Source organism: Stenella coeruleoalba (assembly GCF_951394435.1).
Source record: "Stenella coeruleoalba genome assembly, chromosome: 4".
Classification (NCBI taxonomy): Eukaryota; Metazoa; Chordata; class Mammalia; order Artiodactyla; family Delphinidae; genus Stenella; species Stenella coeruleoalba.
Genome location: NC_137149.1, coordinates 21,638,445 through 21,654,778, shown reverse-complemented (window position 1 = coordinate 21,654,778; position 16,334 = coordinate 21,638,445). Strand labels below are relative to the sequence as shown.

The following is a 16,334-nucleotide window of genomic DNA, read 5'->3' as shown; positions in this document are numbered from 1 at the left end:
TATAGTGTCTTGCTTTTAAAAGAAGCTTCCCCATTTCAAAGTTACATACAAACCTATATTTTCCTCTGGCACTTTTACAGATTCATTCTATCACATTTAATCTTTTAATTCTACTTAATTTTTTCCCTAAATTGCTACTGGATTCTTGCAAAACATAAATAGTTATCCATTCTTTAATAATTTGAATTGTCACCTTAAATAATAAATTCATACTTATTTCAACTATGTACTTTTTTCACATTTAAATGTTATGAAATCAGTATGCATCCTAATCAATTGCTTGTCATTATGTAATTGAAATCATTTTTCTCTTTCTTAAAGATATATAAAATGGTGTCTTTCAACCAATGGCACCTTAGAAACAATGAAATATACTCTATTATGCACAGTAACACAACTGTTATATCAGACTTGAGTCTGCATTTAGACTTTCTACTGTGTTCCATCAATCTTGCCATCTCTTCTAGCACACATATAATACTTTTAATAATGTTACTTATACAGCATTATTTTAATTTCTGACAAGGCAATTCTCTATCCATCAACTCTGATTATTTTTATGCTATTCTTCCAGATGAATTTTATATATGTTGGTCAAGAACTCCTCTACCCCCTCAAAAAAAAATCTTATAAGGACATGTATTAAAATTGATATAAATCTGATCTGCAAAAAGTTAACATCTTAAATAATAGATTCTTATTGTCAGGAAATGTTATATCAGTTCACTTACTTAAAGATAACTTAAAGACTTTCAAGTTATCTAGTAGACTTTTATAGTTTTCCTCATATAGATGTTCCTATTTCTGACCAAGTTTATTCCTTGTTACTATTGTAAACAGGATGATTTTTCCATTATTATTTTCTAACAAATTTGTCTTGGCTTGTAAAAAGTTATTTTCTTTTAATAATTTGATAGCCAGGAACTTCCGCAAGTCTCTTTTTAGATAGGTACTTTCAGCTGATTCTTTTAGGTTTTTTCATTCAACAATCATATCATTTTTTAAGTTATTTTGCCTTTGCGTTTTCCATGCCTCACCTTATTTCATTCTTTCCTGTCCTCTGATTGCTTTGGTAAGAATTTACTTTGGGCAAGAGTTGTTTTGTTTTGTTTTGTTAGTGACTTTAAAAATATAACTTTCTCAACTACTTCCATGAAAAAAAAAATTAACATCTTTATTGGAGTACAACTGCTTTACAATGTTGTGTTAGTTTCTGCTGTATAACAAAGTGAATCAGCTATATGTATACATATATCCCCATATCCCCTCCCTCTTGCGTCTCCCTCCCACTCTCCCTATCCCACCCCTCTAGGTGGTCACAAAGCACCGAGCTGACCTCCCTGTGCTATGCGGCTGCTTCCTACTAGCTATCTATTTTATATTTGGTAGTGTATATGTCAATGCTACTCTCTCACTTCGTCCCAGCTTACCCTTCCCCCTCCCCGTGTCCTCAAGTCCATTCTCTACGTCTGCATCTTTATTCCTGTCCTGCCCCTAAGTTCGTCAGAACCATTTTTTTTTTAGATTCCATATATATGTGTTAGCATACGGTATTCGTTTTTCTCTTTCTGACTTACTTCACTCTGTATGACAGATTCTAGGTCCATCCACCTCACTTCGTTTCTTTTTATGGCTGAGTAATATTCCATTGTATATATGTGCCACATCTTCTTTATCCATTCATCTGTTGATGGATACTTAGGTTGCTTCCATGACCTGGCTATTGTAACTATTGCTGCAATGAACATTGGGGTGCATGTGTCTTTTTGAATTATGGTTTTCTCTGGGTATGTGCCCAGGAGTGGGATTGCTGGGTCATATGGTAGTTCTATTTTTCGGTTTTTAAGGAACCTCCATACCGTTCTCCATAGTGGCTGTATCGATTTACATTCCCACCAACAGTGCAAGAGGGTTCCCTTTTCCCCACACCCTCTTCTATGAAAAATTTTAAACTCTCCTTCTGTTAGTACCGGTTATTACCAATTTTTATAGAATTTCTCCATTCCATCAAAACATATTATTTTTTTGGTACATTGTATTATCTAACATCTTTTAAAGTTTCTTCTGTATCTGTAATTACATTTCCTTTCTCATTCCTATTTGTGTTTCTTTTATTTCCCTCATTATCTGTGTTTATTTTTATTGTGTTTGCCCATTATCTCGTTTTACTATCCCCTCTCATTTCATAAATTTATCTTTTCAATTTCTTTGCTTATTTTCTTCCTATTTATTTGTTTACTTTGGGGGCAGCATAGAGGGTGAGAAAGAGAAAGGTGCTGTCTTTCTAATTTCTTCAGTTGAACACTTAGTTCAAATAACTTCATTATGTCCTAATTAATAATGGCAAAATATTTAAAGCTATATAACTCCTATATATATAGCTTTGACCTTGTACCTTGAGTTTTTATGTTAAATTGATACAACCACTAATTTTCTAAAATGCTATACTTTCATTTTGACTTTTGATTTCTTCTGTCATTTGGAAGAATGTTTTTCAGTTTCTAAGTGAGCTTTTTCCTTCCAGTTTATCCTTTTATTACACATTTCTAGTTTTAATGCACTGTGATCCATGACAGTGGCTGTCAATTCTACTTTTCAGAAATGACTAAGTTTGTGTTGCATGTGTGTGTATCACTAATATTTGTAAATTTCTGATGAATATTTGATAGGAATTTGTGTCTTTAAATTATGAAATATAAAAGTAAATATTTATATGCCAATTAAATCCATTTCATTTTCTGTATTAATCAATTCTAATGTTTCCTTATATTTTCCTGTACTGTAACATTCTATGAAAAGGGTACTAAAGACTCTCACTATGACCACCATTTTGTCCATTTCTCCTTGTATTTTTAATAGCTTTGGTTTTTGTATGTCAATGATGTTATTTACTTTATAGAAGCATTTATGACACTTACACTTTCCTCTGTGAATTTAACTTAATCAATGCAAAGTGATTCTTTATATTATATGTTTTTACCTTAAAATTTACGTTGTCTGATATTGATATCTCTACTCAAATTTTTCCCATTCTGTATAAAATGTATTCTTACAAATAGTATATTCTTCCTATCTTCTAGAAATTCCTCAATGTTTCTGGTCCAATAAAGGTTAAGCGTCTCTGTTTTCCAGGGCTACTATGAGGTTTCTCTTATTTTTCTATTTCTTCAATCAATTCTTGAAACTATAATCCTTATATTTATTTTTATTTTATAGATTTTCACTTTTATAATTTCAAGCTATAATCTCCTAGTTTTATTTTTTTCTCATTTTCTTCCCATTATTACTGCCCCTACAGCCTTATTTCCTGGCACTTATCACTAATCATAATTAACAATTCTTTAATTGGGAAAAACTGTATACTTTAAGCAATATAAGCAGTATGTACCATGGACGACACTGCACAGTGTAATATCTGCATTAGGAAAATCCTAGCAAATATTTTTAAAAACAAACGAATAGTTAGTGATATTGCCAAATGATATAATTTAATACGAAAAATAAAATTAAGGAGTCAAATTTAAACTTACATAATTTTACAATATTTACTTATGCCTTGGGATCATATTGCAACACATAGATGAGCAGAGCATTAGGACGGAAATCAGTTTAGAAAATATATTCAGTAAGAAATACATATTCCCCTCTCATACTTCACTGTCAAACAACGTGTGGTATACCACTATGATTTTTATTACTTTTTCACTAAAAAAAAAAAAGATGAAAATGTAAGCTATTTAAAGTGGAGATGTTCTCAACAATATTTTTTGGATGGAAATGGAACTAATTTCTTCAAAATATGCCCTGAAATTGACATGGAAAATTTAGTCTAATAAATAGGGGATATAATTGGTTAAAATGAGTGAATTTGAATGAGGAAGTATTTTCTTAATAGTGTTGAAAACAAAGTGGTGGAAACACTCTGTGTTAGCCGGAGCACTGAGAAAACATTTGATATGAAAAAATACCTCAGGGAATACATTTGGTGATACAACAGGCGCCATACTGGTCTAATGTCTATAATTTCATCTAATTGTCAGTAATGGGAAAAAAAAGGAAGGGAAAGAAGATTACCAAAAACACATGGGCCCGTCTGTCTTTCTGCATGGAAACTCTGTGGGGATTCTGTATTAGAATTACATACCGGCAGAATCTGGTCTGTGTGACATGTAAGAAAAGTGATCTATGGCCATGATATTTTCCATGCTGCATCTGTGAGTACAAAGTATAGTTGAGAATTCAAATTCTCTGTTTTGTCACACTTAGAAAGACAGCAGGGAACACTGGAAATATTCCCTCTTGAAATTAACCTGAAAATGCCCCCCCAGAAACCCCACCAGGGAAATCATTTTTTCTTTCTTTCTTTCTTTTTATTGGCAGGGAATTTCTCCTTTCCAAAGACAACATTTACTTACTTTTGACTCTGTTATCAAGCAGGGTGACACAAAATGTATGCCAAGAGAAGTCTGATTATTTCAACTGGTATTTCTTTCTTTGTTCACTTGTCTGAAACAGTGACAGGAACACAGAATGTGGATTCTGAAGGGATCTGAAAGGTTAGTTAGTTGAATAATGTGGCCATAACCTTTTTTTTTTAAAATAAATTTATTTATTTATTTATGGCTGCGTGGGCTCTTGCTGCGCACGGGCTTTCTCTAACTGCGGCAAGCGGGGGCTACTCTCCCTTGAGGTACGCGGGCTTCTCACTGTGGTGGTTTCTCGTGTTGTGGAGCATGGGCCCTAGGCATGTGGGCTTCAGTAGTTGTGGCACAGGGGCTCAGTAGTTGTGGCGCGCGGGGTCTAGAGCGCAGGCTCAGTAGTTGTGACGCACAGGCTCAGCAGCTCTGCAGCATGTGGGATCTTCCCGGAGCAGGGCTCGAAGCCCATAACCTTTTTTTTTTTTTTTTTTTGTGGTACGCGGGCCTCTCACTGTTGTGGCCTCTCCCGTTGCGGAGCACAGGCTCCGGACGCGCAGGCCCAGCGGCCATGGCTCACGGGCCCAGCCGCTCCGCGGCACGTGGGATCCCCCCGGACCGAGGCATGAACCCGTGTCCCCTGCATCGGCAGGCGGACTCTCAACCACTGCGCCACCAGGGAAGCACCCATAACCTTTTAAATGCTTAAAGGGAGAGTGGAGCCAGCCGGATGTTGTGAGCCCTATTCCCATCCAGGGACCTTTGCACTTCCCCCAAATCCTCTTACTTATCACATGTGTAAAGTGATGAAAAAGCCTAATGTATAACTTCCTTCGGCCACTCCCCATTCCCAGTTATTCCAAAGAGATGCTGCTGAGAAAAAGCGATGATGTGCCTTGATGTGGCAAGTTGCCACTCTGTCCTCCTTCTTATCAGAACTTATTAGTAAATGATGCATTGCTTCTGGAATCCATTTCACATTTTCAAAGGTCAAAGGCATCTTGTGGTAAGCTCTATACTTATATGAAAAAGCATTTTAAAGAAGTATAACGTGGGAGATTGGGATTGACATAAATACACTAATGTGTATAAAATAGATAACTAGTAAGAACCTGCTGTAAAAAAAATAAAATGAAATTCAAAAAAAATTTTAAAAAAAGGAAGCATAACATTTATAATGTAGTTTTCACCTAACTCCTAGAATATAAAATTTTATATCCTAAACATTTATGTAGTTTCATATTGTAGGGCACCCTTGTCAGTTTTCTTCTGTTGTTTATATTAGAGATCTGATCGGTGATAATCTTGAAAAGAGAGCTGACACATGGATTCACTAGGCTCTACTTTTTTCTCTGAGAGCTCAGAAGCGCGCAGGTGATGAACCGCCTTCAGGGAATCGCCAGGCTGGTTTCCAAGAGGCTTTATGAGGCAATGCCCTGGAGTCAGCAAGCCCAGCCCTGTAGGGTTACAAACTAGTTTACCATGCTGAGGACAGATCCCACTCTCTGGGGTAGAGAACAGTACCTAAGTTCACAAGACTGATTTATAAAACCAGAATAGTATCAATGTCCAACAAGAAATAGATCTGTCCCAGGAACCCGAGTACGCGCACCTGCAACTCAGCCTATTGCCTCAAGCCCAGTTCACCGATTTACAATGAGAAACAACTGGCAAAGCGAGCAGTGTATTCGAGAGGATATGAAGAATGCATTCTCTTCCTATGAGTTAACATATCTTGGAAAGAAAATCATCAGAACAAGGGAAGTCAGACTGGTGGGTTGTTTAATGGCATAAGCCCGTGTATCCATCTCACAGTGAGGATGCATGCCAGCAGACGGACTGGAATCACCGAGCAGTACCAGCTACAACCTGCTGCATCCATCGCCACGCAAGTGCTGGCCTTGCCAAGAGGTCAGCATACCCTATACACTGCTACAACCTTCTTCATCCATCTCCACGTGAGAGGCAAAGGTTCCCTGACTACTGCACACAACTGGAGAGGCACTTTCAATATTTGTCCTTGTTTCCTCCCATTTTCATGAACGATTCCCCCCCACCCCCACACCTTTCTGACCAACACTCTTCTTTAATAAAATTACAGTCAAATCTTACAACCTGGAAACTCATCAGAATTTTTAAGGTAAATTTATATAGCTAAGCCTTGCTCCGTTAGGGTTTTTATTTAAAAGTTTAGCCTCTGTTCCAAGTTCTTGGGAGAATATTTAACAGTTCAGACTGTTTTCACAGTGTCACTCATGCACGATTGGCATATAAAACCTCACATTTTCTGTTCTACGTTTAATATAACCTGCAATGCCAAGAAATAAATATGTCGATAATAGGAAACATCATCTCATTTTTCTGAGAATGCCTCCTTCCATCATTCCTGCAGTAGACATATTTTACTAACCTTCATGTAAGAATGTAAACTCCCTGAGGCAGGGGTTTTTGCTTGTTCACTGACTTATCCCAAGTGCCTAAAGCAGCGGAGTGTTCAATGAATACAACCTACAATCTAAACCATGTATTCAAAAAAGAAAAACCAGAAACCAAGAAGTAAGGCCCTAAAACAATATACATCATCGACTTGATCTCCCTGTTTGCTAACTTTCAACATGTCATTCTTAAACCAAACTTCTATTGAAACAGGATTACAATTACCAAAATACATCATAGTTAATAAGATATTTAGGAAATGTTTGTTGACATTTATCAATATAAAATTATTTCAAAATTCTTTTATCATTCCAATTTTTATCTTTTTTTCAAACATTTTAGTCTTTAAATTTACATTTGAAAGAAGTTTCTGAGAATACATGTTTTTCTTTAATAAGTGCAGAGTAGAAGTCAACAAAAAGGCTTTACCTATCACTTTATTCTTCTTTCCATTTTTTATAGGCGTACAAAGCAAACTTCTAATGCACTGCTGTTTTACATTTCCTGTGTTTTCATTCTAAACAAAAACAAAAACAAGACAGCTAAATATTATGAGAAGACTGTTTGTCCATTAGATGCTATAGAAACTATATTGGACCTCGGAAGCCACTAATATATTCATCTTTTATTAGCTGGAGATAACATCAGAGTGCAGAAAATGTACAAATTATAATGAAGTTCACATAAATGTACTATAAAGCAATTAGTCTTTACATTATTAAAAATACTAAATATCTATTTTCTTTAAAAATTTTTTTTCATATTTTCCATTTTATTTACCTGTATTTCTTTTATTTTCCATTTTAAACTCTCCAAGTAGCTTACAGTAATAGTAAGCAAAGTATTTATTCAGTTTCTACTATCCCTGTGTAGTGGATGTCTGAAATAACTTAACAAGAGGGGCAGAAGTCAAAAGCATTACACCACCTAGGATTCTACATGTTACAAATTTGTCCTTGTTTAGTTTTCCCACTGTTATCTATTGCCCATATCGCTAACATTCTAAAAAGGTCTCCTAGGTAGGCAAATAACAAAGTCAAGGCAGCTGCCTCAAACTGCAATGCTTTTCTGAAGTTAGATGAGAAAAAATACTAGAATTCAAAGTTTTCAGTGTCTGAGAAACTGACCCTTGTAGCTTTGCTCTCGAGGAAAACAGATATTCAGTTTTCCACAGAGCTGTTCACTGCGGTAGATTACCAATTACAGGCATTTAAGCCATATGAAACTTAATTGTTGAGGGTAAACTCAGGAACTCCAGCCATACTATCTAAAGAATGTCATTAAGTAGGTAATAGTTAAATTACCTCAAAATTAGTTTATGATAGTTCATTAATACATGTTTAAAAAACTAATAAAAGTACAGAGAAAAATACTCAAGTACAGCTGATAACCTCTCAACAGATGTTATAAGCTGTTTTATTCTCCTTCCTCAGATCACGGAAAGCACAGATCACTCCCAAAGAGCCAATTCTAGGGCCAGTCCTTCAGTTACGAGTAACTAGTTTGGGACTTCCCTGGTGGCGCAGTGGTTAAGAGTCCACCTGCCAATACAGGGGACACGGGTTCGAGCCCTGGCCCGGGAGGATCCCACATGCCTCGGAGCAACTAAGCCCGTGAGCCACAACTACTGAGCCTGTGCTCTAGAGCCTGTGAACCACAACTACTGAGCCCACGTGCTGCAACTACTGAAGCCCGCGTGCCTAGAGCCCGTGCTCTGCAACAAGAAAAGCCACAACAATGAGAAGCCCGCACACCGCAACGAGGAATAGCCCCCGCTCGCTGCAACTAGAGAAAGCTCACACAAAGCAATGAAGACCCAACGCAGCCAAAAATCAATAAATAAATAAATTAAAAAAATTTTTTTTAAAAAAAGAGTAACTAGTTTAAGTGCAGATCTGATAGGAAAACAGCCTTCAAGCTCCAAGTCTAAAATTGGGTTACTTACTGTCCAGGGAAATCTTTTATCTTTACTGACATCTGGGATATTAAGTGGTTCCATGGTATTTTTGACATACTGAGCATACATGTAATTGATTCTGTTCGCATCACGTTCCCTGTGGAGATAACAGAGATGAGTTCTTTCTGTGCAGTGAAAAAACGCAGGCAAAACAGAGTCAAATAGATGATTATAAGAGAAACATACCAGTCTTAAATTATAGAGCAAAGCGTATATCTTAGTTGGAAAATGCAGCTTTAAACATATTTGATGATTTACAACTTTGGTAGTTACTATAACTGAAATGCTTTGAAAAAACAAAGACCCACAATTTTTCAGCTATCTAAAACAAGTTTAAAACGTCATTAAGTAATCTTATTACCACTGTTAATGGGCGTGTTCATTTTTGTGCTGTTTAAAATCCGTATGAATTTTCCCTATGTCTTATTTTCTCATCAGATTATAGAATGACTAAAGTCTAGTGTCTGTTTTTACTTCCTCAGTTATTTATTTAGTCTATCCATTCCAATAAGACAATCTTTTACACATTTCAGACCAAGGGAAAAATCGAGCAGGCCTAGAAGAATTTTATTAAGCTCTTCTCTCTTCTTTTTTCTGCTTTAAATTGAAAAAAAATTTTTTGAACTTACAACATTTTCCCAGTTTCTTGCTTAATAGGTTGATCACAAAAGGTTAACCTGATGTCACAGGGTTCATAAGTGCAGTGCCAGTAATGGAGTTGGGAAAACAGAACAGAACACATCTTTTCATCTGGAAACTTCCTATGTTCCTTGGTGATGGGGATGAATTCCACAAAGAGGGTCAAGTTATAGAAATTTACTCCGGCCATAAGTATGTGCCTGTATTAACTGTAAGATCACTAACTGAAGAAAATAGGAAAGTCTAATAGTGGGAGACATTTCAAAATAAAATATGTGCCTCAGGACAAATGTCCACTTGGTCTGAGTTCTCCAAGTGCTGATCTTTTCCTGTCTTCCATCCTTCTCGCTCAGCCTGCCAAACTGCTTCTAGGACAGTGGTTTCAAATGATGTTCTCAATCACTGTGATTCCACAAAGATTCCTGAAGTCGTGGCCTCATTCCTGGCCAAGATAATTGAGTCTTTCCTTTCTTTGTTGTACATTTTAGGTTAACAGTAATTTGGTCAAATCAGGTACTGACCGTATGTCCAGTATTATATACAAGTGATAAAGAATGAAAGGGAAATGACAATAGTAACACAGGAATATATGAACTTCAGACTGAACATTTTCTGAGCCTAGATTGATAATGTGGGAAGGCATGCAAAATGTCAGACACATCAGACCTAGGACATTCCTGGGTTTCTATTTCATACATATTATTTGGGTAGAATCCCAAGAAAAGGTTATAAGTGTAGGATGTAGGTTAACAAAACTGTTTTAAAACCACAAATATTTCATGGACAGCGAAAGTCTCACGAAAAGAAAACAAGAAACTGCAGTAAAGATAAGAAAAATGAAAAGGTAGTTACAGAGAGAAAGAAATACACTGGAGGGGAGGGGATATCTTTGTCCAAACCTCTTTTAAAATGATGATGATGATGATGACTTTTATTGTTCTTATCTTCATCGTTATGTCAACAGTGGGAGACAGATGAAACCCAAATAGTTAAGCAACTTGCCAGAGATCATAAATTCAGATGTATAGGCATTGATACAGAGAAGCAGGAGTATTAAAATTACTTTTAAGTCAATAGACACCTAACTCTTTTTTCAATTCCCTGAAAATTTTAAGTTTTCCTGATGGTTACTTTAGTGAAAAATTAGTATTAGATTTATTAAGGTTATGTGATAGCATCTTATCTCTTACTCTGTAAAAAGTGCTAATAAATTCTTCCTTCCTCCCCTCAATAACAAAAGACTGAGCACTTCGTCCATGAGAGTCACCCTTAGCATCACGGGGAGACAAACTTCTAGAGGTCAGTAGCTGTCATAAGGCGCTTGCAATCTCGTAGAGGACTGTGACAGAGAATGACTAATAATACAATGTCTAGTTGCATGTCCTCTTTGAGCAGAGTCTAGAGCAGAAGCCCCCAGCTGTCCCTCAGTAACTCTTCTCCCTTTCTCTTTATCTAGACACATGGCCGCTGAGGATAAAGACTACATTTATCAGCCACCCTAGTGGCTTGGGATCATCATGTGACTAAGTTCTAGGCAACAGGATATAAGTTCTAGGCAACAGGAAATGTGACTGCTTCTAGAAAGCTTACCTAAAAGGCAGCTGATGTATGCTCTCTGCGCCTTCTTTCCCTGCCCCCCATCCTACCATTTGAAACGTGGATATGAAGGCTGCAGCTGCATCCTGGACGCTGAAGGGAAGGGCCACTCCCTAGAGATGCAGAGTAGAAAGCCTGCAGGTACCTGGGTCCCTGAGGCCTTTGTAGAACAGAGCAGCAACACAGAGCCTGAGCTGCCTGCCTCTGGGTCTTTACAGGAGAGAGTAATAATATTGCATTCTTATTTAAGCTATTTTTACTTGGGGTTTTTATGATTCACACTCAAACCTAATCCTGACTAATACAATTGGTAACAATGAAAGCGCCACATGTGGAGAAGATGGACAGATAACCCCTTGGTGGAGTGGGCTGGAGAAGACGGGCTACTAGGGAAATGCGCAAAAGGCTGGTAAGATTTAAGGATGCATAGAAAGACATCAAGAATGAAAAGGAGGGTGAAAAACAGTATAAAAACATTGCTGAAATGGAAGAGTTCTAGGTATATTTGGGAAACATTAAACAGCTACAGATTGTTAGGAATAAAGTGATGGTTTCAGGCTGAAGATGTTAGGACAGGTAGTGGATGATTTTGAAAGTGCAATGCAAAGGGACAGGATCTTTCTTTAAATAACAAGAATATTCTGGTAGCCTTGCAAATGTGCCTCTCAGACCTACAACTGCAGGAGACCTAAATGACCAGTGTCTCTAGTCACTGTGCTCTGAAACCCAGGACTGTGTCTGTACTGCAGACACTCTTCCCAGGGCAGCTCCTGGAAAAAGATGGAGCACACACAGCAGGGGCACTAAGGTAGCCCAGGCTTGGGAGACCCAGGATGCTTCTGACAGGAGGCTTTGGCTACAGAACTCCCCAGCAGCCTGGCCAATCTTTCCTTAGAACTGCTCGGCTGCCTAAGACACTTCCACACAATGCTCTTTCCTTCTTTACCCTCTCTTTCACTCTGGGTCAGACTTGTGTGGGGAGCCCACGGCTCTCTCATCCCCTCCCAGCTCCCTCCCCCTTTACTCTCACATGGGGTTCCCCTAATAAATGTCTTACACATTTAATCTAGTCTTGGCATCTGCTTCTTGGAAGGCCTGGGCTAACTCAGACCTCTAAGGTTTTTTGCACAGTGGATATCGAGGGAGGTGTACGTGAGTACATCCTTGGGAAGACAGTCAGGGACATGAAGCTTGGAAACGCTGAGAAACTTCTGTGCTTTTAGATGTAAATGGGAATCACTTCAGGTTATGTGAACCAAAGACAGAAAAAACACATCAAAGAGACACAGAAATACTAACACTTACTGACTACTTACTATGTGCTGGAAATTTTCTGAAGCATTTTATGCGCATTAACTCATTTGGTCCTTTCTACAATCCTGCCATCAGTATCTCCATTTTACAGATGAAGAAACTGAGGCTTTGAGAGGTTAAATAATTCACACAAAGCGCTACAGCTAGTAAGTGGTGGAACTTAAGTTTAAATACAATCAGTCTGATTTCAGAGTCTATACTCTTACACTCTGTATCTACCATTTTTTAAAGTAGTAAAAACCTTTCTACTATTTTAAAAATAGTAGGTGTTACTGTATTTAACTATAATTGTTTTCCAATATAGTTATAACTAATAAGTATTAACTAGTATATGTATTCCAAGAAAGTGAGCTTAAAGGAGTAATTCTATGTATTTGTCATTGTATGACAAAATGTGCATTTAAAATTAACATGAAGTTAACTGATATGGAATTATAGCACTAAAATACCTATTTCTTAAAATTAAGAGCTAACATAAACTGTACCCCATCACACTCACTTTTTCCTTTGAATCGAAGCATAGAAACTCTAAAATCTCCCACCATCTAGAAATGAGCTTCCCTTCTGAATTCTTGGGTGACCCAAACTCCAACAGTTTACTGTGCTTTATCCCAGTGATGATATGATTCTAAAAATTATGTGTAATGTTCACCCTGAATATTTTTTATTTTTACACTTAACATTTCAAAACTGTCTTCAACAAATTATTTTAATTTATAAAAGGTAATTAGTGGGTTGGTTGGAAAAATACCAAACAGATACATAACTGCCTAAAAAGGATGATTTGCTTACTGCTAACATCATCCAATTGCCTAGCTCTTCATCTCATGGAAGAGTGTTTGGATTGACAAAGTGGTTAATAATGAGAATTGGAGAGGCCTAAATTCTATCAATAAGCAATTTTAGAAACATAATACAGAATCTGCTGGTCAAGTGTCAATACCAGTTAGTCCTTCAAAAAGCTGAAGTTACTAAACACCATTTTAATTCGGAGTTTTCACAAAATTAAGCCTGAAATCTAATTTTATTAAAATAAAACCATATTTACATCACTAAGAGGACTTTTATTGCATCATTATAAGAAAGGCTAACTATTAGCTAATGTAAGACACTGGTGTTGAATAATTTTCGTTACTGTAAAATCAGTTAATGAATCAGTTTAAATGATCCATGTAAATTAGTCTCTTTTAAGGTAACCACACTGACCTATTTATCCTTTATAAAACAATCTTTATACTAAGACTGTCTTGGTATAATTTTTAAAAGTGGAAAGATATCTTCCATTTTTCCTACAGAGAGGGAACGTGATATTCATCAGAAACAAAGTAAAAGTGCTAACAAAAGATCAAGATGAAATAAATAAATAAATAAATAAATAAATAAATACTAAGACTTAAATATATATATAGTAGGACCTCAGTTTTTTTTAAATGCATATTGACCAGTAGAGGTCACTATCATACCAAGTCACGAGCTTGTTCAGCTATCAGAGAAATAAGAGGACTTGTCTGACTTCACAACAAAAATCAAATGTGAATAAAATAAAATAAAATAAAATTACACAGGCATATGCTGCTATACAAATATTCAAAGGTAAATGTAGATAATTCATCATTTTATATAAATATTTTTCTTTTTGGCCATGCTGCACGGCTTGCAGGATCTTAGCTCCCTGACCAGGGATCAAACCCAGGCCCCAACAGTGAAAGTGCTGAGTCCTAACCACTGGACCGCCGGGGAATTCCCATCATTTTATACATTTAAGATGCATTATCATACTGATTTTCCTACTGTCCTCTGGATATATGTAAATTCTTAAATATACATGTATATATTTCTTTTTTTATTTGTCTATATAGCAATTTATTATTTATGCAAGCCAAATAGTAAAATAATCATATATTTACAGGTTTAGAAGCTTTCTAAAATGTTCTTTATAAAAAGCAACAAAAATGTATGGTATCATAAAATCAAAATAGTATCTATTAATGCTCCTCTTAAGAATAAGACTTCATAACTGACCTAGGCAGTATAGCCCAATACCAGTATTTAAGAAAGAGACATACATACTCTCCAGGACATGTACATATTATCACATATTCAAAAAGGATTCAACTTCAACTAAAACAATGTCAAATATGCCAGAAAATATACACACAGAAGCTTAGAAAAGAATAGATGTGGAGACGGGATATAAACTTCAGTTCACTACCAGCAATGCCAAGAGGGAAATAAAGATCAGCTATTCTGTTCTAACTTTGTGAACCAAAAACTCCAGCGTAGCAGAAAATCTCTGGGTACAGATACCATGGTTTATGGTACCCTGACTACCCATCCCACGCCCAAGTCACCAGTCAAGGCCTAAGTTAGGTGTACCTTCTGAGTCAAACCCATTCCTTACCTGCCCCCAAGTTACATTTGCTCCTTTGCTAATTCCTGAAATTCTTTTAATAGAAGAAAAGGTCTTTCATATTGTTAAAATAATCATATTGTTAAAATAACAGTCTTGAAATGAGTTTTGATTTAAATATAATCACTTAAACTAACAACTCTAAATCACTGTAGTCAACAGTTTCTCCATCTTGATGGGGAACACGGAAGAGGACAGGAAATGCGAGAAAAGATAAGAGAAGAAAGGAAAGGGTACAGAGGGCAGAAGACAGCTTCTGCAGACCTCACACTGATCCATGGGGTCAGTCTTAATTAGGAGGGTCGGAACAAAACCAGGCTGTGCACTTAAGTATTTTGTTCTTGCAGTTGCAAACTCAGGCACTTTATATGATCTACAGAGGTGTTTTTCATTTTACTTTGTTTCCAAGTTTTTATCACAAACATTTTCTTCCAATTTTTTATGATGAACTTTTGAAATACATAAGAAAGTTGAAAGTAAAATGAATATCCTATTCCTAAATTCAACTATTTTTAATGTTTTGCCACATTAGCTATATCTGTATATGTATGTGCAAACATTTATTTGTTTAAATACATTAATTTAGATATATTTACTTATTTATTTTTGGCTGAACCGTATTTTATTTTATTTTTTGTTGGGAATTTTTAATTGAAGTATAGTTGATTTACAATGTCATGTTAGTTTGAGGTGTACAGCACAGTGATTCAGTTATACATATACATATATATGTATAACTGATTCTTTTCCCTTTTTCAGATTCTTTTCCCTTATAGTTTATGACAAAATATAGAGTATAGGCCCCTGTGTTATGCAGTAGATCCTTGCTGGTTATCTATTTTATATTTAGTAGCGTGTATATGTTAGCCTCGACCTTCTAATTTATCACCCCCACCCCCGCCCTGGCAGACCATTTTAAACTAAGGTGCAGACATCATAACACTTCATCCTTAAATACACCAGCCTGAATCTCCTAAAAATAAGAACATTCTCCTACTAACCACAATATCTTCCTAATTCCAAAGAAAAGGTACGAATAATTCCCCACCAACACCTAGTATCCAGTCCATATTCAGATTTCCAACTGGCTTAACAAATGTCTTTGATAGCTATTTGTTTTTAACCAGGATCTAATCAAGGTTCACATAATGCATTTGGCTGCTAGGTCTGGGAACAGTCCCTGCCTCCATTTTATTCAATGACATTGACTTTTTGAAGAGACCAGGCCAGTTATCCTATAGAATGTTCTATAGTTTAGATTTGCACAGAGGTTATTTTTAAAGTATCACCACCAAGGAGCTTGGTTACTGAGGACAGTACTAACTGTGGCGTCATTCACCTATATGAAATAATTCTCTGATAAGTCAACTGAAGAATAAAAAATCTGGAACTTTAATGTCAAATAGTAAAGCTAAAAGAATGTTCTATTTCCATGATCATATGAGGCTTTTCGGTTATAATATCAATAATTAGGAGTAATATAAATTGACACAAATTATTTTAGGGAGTGAAATAATTTGAAACAAATGAATAAGGAATAATGTGATAAAACCAGCATTATGCCCAA

The 16,334-nt window shown here is 36.2% G+C and overlaps 1 protein-coding gene across 6 annotated transcripts in view; it reads right to left on the bottom strand.

The window, feature by feature from the left end:
• The window catches only part of PDE5A (phosphodiesterase 5A), a 188,032-nt gene that overhangs the window by 56,194 nt on the left and 115,504 nt on the right, over positions 1–16,334 (bottom strand). For all 6 annotated transcript variants that reach the window (XR_013828122.1, XM_079919930.1, XM_079919927.1 and 3 more), the window contains exons 8-9: positions 8,797–8,905; positions 7,281–7,368 (exon numbers count right to left, since the gene is read on the bottom strand). Coding sequence is in view for 5 of the 6 variants with exons in the window: in XM_079919930.1 (XP_079776056.1) it covers positions 7,281–7,368; positions 8,797–8,905 (197 nt within the window). In the remaining variant the exon portion in view is untranslated. The remainder of the gene's footprint in view (positions 1–7,280; positions 7,369–8,796; positions 8,906–16,334) is intronic.